The 9174-nt window shown below is 44.0% G+C and overlaps 1 protein-coding gene across 1 annotated transcript in view; it reads right to left on the bottom strand.

Moving 5' to 3' along the window:
- Positions 1-7834, bottom strand: part of FBXW8 (F-box and WD repeat domain containing 8) — a 50270-nt gene extending 42436 nt beyond the window's left edge. The window contains 3 exon segments of the mRNA XM_017746481.1: positions 2-94; positions 6275-6416; positions 7557-7834. Of these exon segments, the coding sequence (XP_017601970.1) occupies positions 2-94; positions 6275-6416; positions 7557-7834 (513 nt within the window).
- Between the last annotated feature and the right edge of the window lie 1340 nt (positions 7835-9174).

Genomic DNA, 9174 nt, shown 5'->3' with positions numbered 1-9174 from the left:
CGGAGATGCTCGTATCCAACAGGTATCCCTCCTCCTGGCACAGCCGGTACCACAACACTTCGTCTTCTGCAAGGATTTTCCATGTCCTGCTGACCTAGAAATCAAGGTTTTTATATGGATCTCTCATAAATTTTTAAGTAAAAATTGGATTTAATATAAAACATTAAATAGCATCTGAAATATAAATATATAAATCAATACAGGCCTGCACTGAGACGAAATTCTTACTTAAACAAATATATTTGTTCACTCTTTATACAACTGAGTGAATAAAAACCCCAAACCTTTAACAAAAGGCTTGTTTTCTGTGGGTTCTTTGGGAAGTAACTGAGTTTATACTCATAACATGGACACCAGCTTAGTGGCCACACTGTCAACCTCCAATATCAGGGTACTGGAAAATTTTGAAGGGAAAAGCAGCAAGCAAACAATTAGGATGGAATTGTGAGCTTAGAGCAAAAAGATGAATTTATTTTCATATTTGTAGCTAAGAAACCCTCTCAGATCACAGCACCATATCTCTGAATTCCCACTGACAATGCCCGATTAGGGCTATGACATTAGTGATTTATAACCTATTGTATTACAGTATGCATAAATAGGAATGAATTATTAAGTTTTTCAAGCAGCCTCAAGTTGCTGCCCATTCCAGAGAGAACAGCTTCATCACAATCAATTGTGGGCTCAGAATTAAAGATTCAAGAGGTAAGAGCCAACTTAAGTAGCTTTATTTTTTTCCCTCTGTAATTCTTAATTTAAAAAACCAGACGTAACCAATGAAAGCCATGACTGGTGAAAGCAGCAATCAATTGTGCTCTGTTTCTAAAAAGATTAAAACAACCTTCTGAGACTGACATCATTTTTAGTAAGTTACAATTAAGCATCTAATGTTTGTTTCGGTCCCCAGATTATGCCAAGAATCCAAGCCTCCCATGGACACAAACTCTCCCAGGACCTTTATATTTATTTGCCATTTCTTCCATAGTCACACACACACATAAAATGTTTAATATGATGAAAAAAGGGGTGATCTGAGTCACCTGCAAGTGTTTTTAAGATTTGAGACCTACAGAGAAGAGCAGTGCTCAAATAGGAATATCCAAATGCAGCAGAATGAATGTTCTTAATCACCCAGAGACCTCGATGCAAATTGGCAGGGAGAAGACAATCCCCTTCCATCCTCTGACAAAGGAAACAACCTGCACAGGGCAAAAACAATGCCCTGAAATGACAGAACCAGCACTGAGGCTTCTCCAGCAATATACATCACCCTGGCACCCAAAAGCAGTGCTGAGTGCTCCTGTCCCTAGAGGGACACACTCAGCAATATCAAAAGCACCAAAAAGAGGCAATCCCAAATTCAAACCATTAGGAATTTGCTCTCAATTTGATTTGAAAGTAGGATAAATATCTGTATTATTGCTCCAAGAATAAAAAAAGAAACCTAAACCAGCTTTCTGCTGACACACCAAAAGAGCAGCTGTGGAGCAGGAGAGGAGCTCCCCAGGCAGAACTTCTGCCCCCTCCCCAAACAGCAGCACATTTTCCTGACAGGGACAGGCTGAGCACACGCACAGGGAAGCACAGCCAAACCAGGCCAGCTTTTGCCTGGCTTTCCAAAATAAAAATCAAAAATAAACACACACCTTTGAGTCTGCCAAAACAGACAATATTGCACAGACCTTTCAAGTTTCAAGGTCTTAAAAGCATTTTATAAAGACAGTAAAACAAAAGAAAAGGGGGGGGGGGGGGGAGCAAAAAAAAAAAATCTCGACTGCCTTTTCAGCTTTCAGGGGGAATAAAGATCCTATCCTATCCTGATTTTTTTTCAATCAAATTACAGCGAACCCTGCTGCTTTACAAGCCTGGATTTCCAAAGAGTCCCTAACCCAGCCTTTTCTTACAGCCCCAAACTCGCATGCCAACCCCTTGTAAAACCCCACTGAGCGAGGCTCAGCTGCACAAAATCACTAATAAAGAGTCTCAAGCATTTCACTTTACAGCACCACTGTGGGCTGCAGCATTAAAACCAGCCGTTGGCTTCAAGTCAGCTTTATTAGATCTGCTTGACTTGGAGTTTCAGGTGAGGCCCCCAAAGCCAGGGCGTTATGGCTTTATTCACGTGCACCCAAACGCTGGGTGTTGGAGAGGAGCTGAGATGTGCAAAGCTCTTGTTAAAACTCTTTCCAAATCTAAACTACACAGAAACTCCAGCAAGGATCAATGACAACATCTTACAGACTTGTTTATAGATCTGGAGTCCTGACTTCAATTTTGTCTTCAGTGTTCCTATTATCTTTTTACAACTGTTCTCAGCAAAGAAAGTTTGGGTTCCCCTGAGCTCCACATAGGGACAGTTTTATATTTTATAGTTCAGCAAGTAATAATGTTCTGAAGGACTTCAAAGGCTTTTGCTGACATAGGCTTTGCTATTTGGTTTTGTCCCTGGGGGTATTTTTTCCCCTAAAAAACCCCACCTCTTCCATCAAATTCAAAATTTCTTCTAATCCCATCTAAATCAACTGGCTCAAATCCTAATGAAGGTTTATTCATCCCTCTGCATCTGATAATGGTTTTTATTTCACTAGGTTTATTTTCTTCCCCAGACACACAAAGGCAGAGTCAAGGCTCATTTGCTGAGACCAGGGGCCTCAATTAGAGCTAGCTGGACTTTGAGCTCAGTACAGCAAACAGTGCCAAGGAGTGTTTAATCCAAACCCATTCTGATGGAAGCTGCTCATCCTTTCTGCTCACAGCCCTGAGCACAAAATGGGTTGGGCTGGAAAGGACCTTAAAGACCACCCAGTGCCACCCCCTGCCATGGCAGGGACACCTTCCACTGTCCCAGGCTGCTCCAAGCCCCAATTTCCAACCTGGCTTTGGACACTGCCAGGGATCCAGGGGCAGCCACAGCTGCTCTGGGAATTCGACCCCAGCCCCTCCCCACCCTCCCACGGAACAATTCCTTCCCAATATCCCATCCAGCCCTGCCCTCTGGCACTGGGAAGCCATTCCCTGTGTCCTGTCCCTCCATGCCTTGTCCCCAGTCCCTCTCCAGCTCTCCTGGAGCCCCTTTAGGCCCTGCAAGGGGCTCTGAGCTCTCCCTGGAGCCTTCTCTTCTCCAGGTGAACACCCCCAGCTCTCCCAGCCTGGCTCCAGAGCAGAGGGGCTCCAGCCCTTGGAGCAGCTCCTCCTCTGGTCTCACTCCAGCAGTTCCAGGCCCTTCCTGTGCTGGGGATCCCAGAGCTGCAGGTGGGGGTCCCACCTGAGTGAGGGAGAGGGGCAGAATCTCCCCTGCTGGGGGATCAGCCCAAGGCAGGGATATCCTTATCCATCCATTTCTCTGCTCTCTCTGTGAATCACAAGGAGGATGGATGACTGCTTCTACCCATGAACAACCTTGATGCAAAACCATGCTCAAAAAAATACATTCAAGTTTCTTTTGTAAATGTATAAACATTAAAGCCTCAACAGTTTGACAATCCCAGAAGCCCTGGAGGCAAGCAGATGAAACTCTTGATTTATGCACGACAATTCACTCCTAAATTCCTAGAAACAGTCTCCCTTGCCCCAGATACATACACAATTCCTGTGTTGGTAAACACTTCTAAACCTTCTCTAAGATGAAAACCTAACAGGTCATGGGAATTTCCCACTGATCTGTTCAGAAACAGAACTGCCAAAATTCAGTGCTGCTGGATTCAGACACATCCCCTTATCCCAAAGCTGACACCATAAAGGCCAGGTCCCCAGGCCATGGGTAAAATTAATGTACCTACAGCATCAGCCCCAAATAACCCAAGGACACTTCAGGTTGTCACACTTGTGGTGTCCCAAGGGATGGTTTTTCCTTTCCCTCTACATCCCAACCAGGAGGAGGGAGTGACTGTTCCCAAACCTGCTCATGCTCACAGGAGAGTCACTCATGGCACAGATATTTCTGCCAGTGGTCTGAACACAATCAAAAGGTGCTCACAGGGGAAAATTCTGCATCACTCTGGTCTGTTCTGTGCTACATGAAGCCCTGGATTTCCTCCTTGAATTCCAAATGTGGGATATCAGCGGGGACTGGTCTGGTGAGTGCTACTGAATGTCAGCCCCCTACTGCAGACCCACCAGAGCTCAGGCACTGAGGACACTGCTATTTACAGGCTTTTGTAATTCCAGTGCCACACAGACAGGTTGTGTTTTATAGGCCAAATTCCAAAAATCAAAGAAAAGCTGTGGGGGAGTGAGGGAGAGGGAAATATCAAGGTGAAATTAAAGTTCTCCAGACAGTCTGTGGTGTGATTAAATCTCAGAGAGGCTCGGCAGTCAGGCTCCTTTGCTGTTAGCTGGTTACCAATTTGGCATAAAGAACTAAGCAAACAGGTTTTCTCCAAAGGCACTCACATGGATCATGATGCCAATTCCACCAACTGGCCCAATTTCACTGAAATCCCAAGGCACCTTAATAAAAAAACCCTTTCTAGGATAACGCCATAAAGCAGCAGGGTTTTCCATGGAACAGAAGAGGGCTCCCCCCCTTCAAAAACAAAACCACCAAGAGAAAAATGAAAATGCTATTTATTTTTATGGCTCTGCTTTTTATTTGAACACTTAAAAAGAAGCCAGCTCTGCACTGCATATTCATCTGATTGGGAAAGCCCTGTAAAACACTGGGCACTTGCTCAGCTACCTGTCAGCTGCCACAAAGGAACAATGACTTGGGAAGAGGAGAATGAGAAATGTGGAAAATTGTGTCAGTGTTAGAACACATCTTATGAGAACAGGTTCAAGCTAAAAAGCAAAGTGGAGGAGAGAGAAATCCAGTGCAGCCCCAAGCACAGGGAAAAGGAGCAGCCCTCCACCAGCCAATCTTTTCATTATGCCATGAGGTAAACTGATCATGCCTCAAGAGGGAGGAAAAAGAGAGTGAAAGAATAAATTTAAACTAATCCACCTCAAAAATGCAACCCTGTGCCATGTCATGGGCTGTGACCTTTACTGATGGCAGTACCTCAAGGGACAGAAACGTGAGCATATCTGAAAGCTTCAGTGTCCTGGACAGCATCGAAAAATAATCCTAGAGAATTTTTTCCTCTGCAACAGCAGCCCTGCACGGGGAATTAATTCTCTTTTAACAGTCCCCGTTCCTAAAAGGCATTAGCAAGTCAAAGATTTAAGCAATAGCCACTTGTAGCTATTTAACACCACAACACACTCACACTGAACATTAAATGCCCAATTTCCTTTCGAAGCCTGGGCCATTCGCAGAATATTTCTGTTTAGTTTACCATCCTCAACAGACCCTGTCTGTCACTTCTCACTTTTCACACATTAACATTTTCCTCTTCCACTCAAACCATGCCTTACACTGTTTGTAACACAAAGAATGGCTTTGGTTAGATTTTTGTGAAGTTGCAAGATGTGCTTGGTATGTAAGAGTTAATGAACACCAACCTGGAACCCAAAACAGTGGCCATGGGACAAGCTGGAATTATAGCCACAATATTCTGCTTGACTTCACAGGGTAATCAGCACTTGCCAATTAAGTTTGCTTTGAAGACTCATTCAGAGAGGGGGTTCATCATTCAGTGTGTGAAGAAAGGAAATAAAAGGCCCAACAGTGTGGGCTGAACAACCCCAAGCAGAATGCAGTGTGAGTGTTTCAGTAAAGCTATTGAAGAGACAGGCAGTTTACAACTATACATAAATTACAGACCATGCCTGAGTACTGACTGCTGAGAGCATTATCTGAAAGTATCAGAAAATAAAAATATAAACCCCTTGCAGGGCTGGGGGGGAGGAAATCAGGGTCATTCAAGAATTTAGCCTCACGTGAAAATACTGTAGACAAAAAGTTACTACTCCAGTGTCTGTGGTTCAAATCTCACACTGGAGAGTGGGAGGAGCAGCTCTTGCCATGCCCTTAGCACTGCCAAGTGCTGAGTTCTAAATACTGCAGCAAGACACTCACTTGAATCACAAATGCTTCTAAACACACTCACTTGAATCAAAATATCTTTGCACTATTTATTTTTAATTTTAAGGCTTCGCTTCTGCCCAAGCCACAGATGTTTTATTTAACTCTGCTCAAGTGCAGCTGTAAACCCAGCTCATGTACCATTACTTTTTCAATATTCAGCTTTGGAACTGTTTCCTGTAAGTGAAAGCACAACCAGCTGAGTTCCTTGGGCTACCACCCCCCTGCCCTACATCGAGGTGCCTGCTTTTTCACCATTTCTGCCAATTTTTAGCGGTATCAGAGCAGCAAACTGCCAGCAACGCTTACCTGAGCACACCTTCCCAGCTCAGCCTTGCCCAGGTACCGGAATATCTTCAGTGCCAGCTCGTAAGGCAGCTGGACATCAAAGAAAGGAACCTCATTGATTTCATTCTGGAAAGGAAAAAGGAGAAAATAATTTGTGAGGCTTCTTTAACAGAGTCTGACAGCAGGAGAAATTACCATGGTGTGGGGAAGGGATGGTGAGTCCTCAGTGCCATCACAGCTCCATGAAAACATCAGGAGCTATTCTGCCTCTCCCCCCTTTCATGGCCCTTCAAAGGGCAGAGAAAGGCAAGACACCAGTTCTAGTAAAACAGTTTGGCGAAGGTTTCAGTGCCAAAAAGACCCAATAAATAAGCACTTTGAAGACATATGCCCATTATGAATTTCACTTACAAGATTTCAAACCCACATGATGGAAAAATGAACAAGCATTTTAAATAAAACTTAACAGAGATGATGTTAGTTTCTTTCATTAGTAACATAAAAATGTCTTTTTAATATGAAACGTTCCTCCTTTAATTGATTGAGCATCTCAAACAAAAATTTAAAGCCAAATCCATCAATTTAAGCTAACAGCTAAATGCAGCACACAGATTTTTCCTAGATGTATTTTGTTTGGTTTAACTACATAATTATTACATCTTCTTTCTGCAGTTATCACAAGAAGATTTGTCTTCTCTCTTATACTGTCTGGACATTCAAAATTTTTATACTATGTAAAAGAAAATGAGTAAAATCAGCTGATTCTGACCATTTCTATGCATCAGTTTTGCTCTCTGATGTTTTCTCTGGTTTCTGTCTCCCCCCCAAGTGCTCCTGATCATTGTCTATCAATCCTCATGCACAAAATTGGCTGCTCAGTTAAAACCCAGCTCCACTGTTTGCCTTCAGAACCTCAGGCAGATCTCAAAGCAGGATCATCTCCTGCCTCTTGGCACTTCCCTAATCCTCACACCCTTGTTTCTTTGTTGGTCTCTTCTACAACTACTCCTTCTCATTCAAATCTGGGCCCTTTGCAGCACCAAAGTAGAATAGAAAGGATATTCTGGGTTTATTTAAAGCAGAGTTACTCAGGAAAATCACTACATAATGTGGTGGTGTGGTTTTTAATGCAAAAGATATTCTACACTAGACAAGTGTTTAGACAACACAAATACGAGCAATGCTCCCACCAGGTCTTTTTAGCAACAAAACATCACTTTATACACACTTGAACCTCCCACTTGTTCTAAAGTTACTTAAAGCAGGACCTGCAGCCAACCTTGCTGCTCCCCTCCCTCCGTACCCCCAGTCTCCCTGCACAAACAGCTCCTTTTCCCTCCCCTGTGCGCCAGGGCCGCTGGCTCCACTCCCCGCTGCGGATCTGCAGGAAGACTGTTTTGCTTTCGTGTGCTTTAAATCCCATCCATTTCCAACGGGGACACCGAAGGAAAACACAAAGGGAACATCTCCATGGCCACATGCAGGCAGGCTCCAAGCTGCCCAGATGTGATCCCGCTCGGATCCAGGAGCCACGGAACCGTTCTGGAGCCACAGGCTGCCCAAACAAATAAGAGGAGCCATTGGGCAAGGATTATTAGCTCCAGGCTTATGAGCTCAGGCACGGACCCACTGTGGATGTGCTCCTTCCAAATTGGACTTCACTCACGTCCAAGCAGCAGATCCTGGGCTGTCTGGATGCACACAGAGGTCTCACTGGAAGGACTGAGGGCCTGCAGACACAGCAGTGCTGACACAACACTCAACACCAACGGTGTTTTAAGGAAAGGTGGGGAAAAGAGCAAACAACAGCTATGCAGGCTTTTTATCAACTGATCTGCAAGATCAAGCAGTTTATACCCTGCTTCAAATAAACCCAGAACTGCCTTTTTTTTCGACTTTCTTGCTACAAAGGGTCCAGGTTTAAATGAGGAGTAGCTGTAGAAGAGACCTACAAAGAAACAAAGGAATGGAGGTTAGGAAAGTGCCCAGAGGCAGGGGATGATCCCGCCTTGGGATCTGCTTGAGGTTCTGAAGGCAAACAGTGGACATAAGAACACAGCACAAACTCATACTGATTCCATTCTAATGCAATCCTAACATTAGGGACAGATCCAGGTCTTCCCACAGCCCAAAAATCCCAGCAGCTTGTCCTCAGCACAAGGAAGCAGGGATGTTAAGTCAGCACCAGCTTGTCTAAAAGTCCACTGGAATGAATCCAAAACTCAAATACAACCAGCCCCTCTGAGACAGATTCGGGCTCCTGTGTGCTAATGGAGCACTAATTCTGTAAATGGATTAATTTGTGCCTTGCAGACAGAAATTTAATCTGTTCCTTTTAATTTTTTAAAGCAAAGAGTAATTAGTCATAGTGAGGTTAGTGAGAAATAAGAAAATGGGCTTCCCCCCTAGTTTTCCTATACTGTAAATAAAATCTCCATGGCATTGAGGATTTACCAAAATAACTTTTATCTGGTTCAGAACTGTATTTAAGACTATTTCCAAATTAACTCCTTTATTTCAAGAATTAAAGCTTGTTTTCTTACTACGCTGCTGTGTCACAAGGCAGGATATCCTTAATTACTGCACTTGCATCAAACTGCCTGAGTAAACAACAAAAATCTTAAAGAGGAAAAAAAATATTATTTCATAGAGCCACGGAATATCTCGAGTTGGAAGCGACCCTCGCGGATCATCGAGCCCAGCTCCTGGCCCTGCACATGACACCCCAACAATCCCAAACCCTGTGCCATTACATAGGACCAGCAGATTTTGAAGGGTTAAAACTTTATAAGAGGATATATATCCAGAAGCTGAGGTTATAAACAAGCACAGAGGAACCCAAATTCAACGTTGCCTTTGCTCGCCGCCTCCCAGCGACCCCTCAGCCGAGCCCCCCTGCGTGCTCCGGTACCGGCCCCACC

This window comes from Corvus brachyrhynchos, unplaced genomic scaffold (genome assembly GCF_000691975.1).
Source record: "Corvus brachyrhynchos isolate BGI_N302 unplaced genomic scaffold, ASM69197v1 scaffold19, whole genome shotgun sequence".
Classification (NCBI taxonomy): Eukaryota; Metazoa; Chordata; class Aves; order Passeriformes; family Corvidae; genus Corvus; species Corvus brachyrhynchos.
The sequence above is the reverse complement of the archived record's forward strand: the minus strand, read 5'-3'. Positions and strand labels throughout refer to the sequence as shown.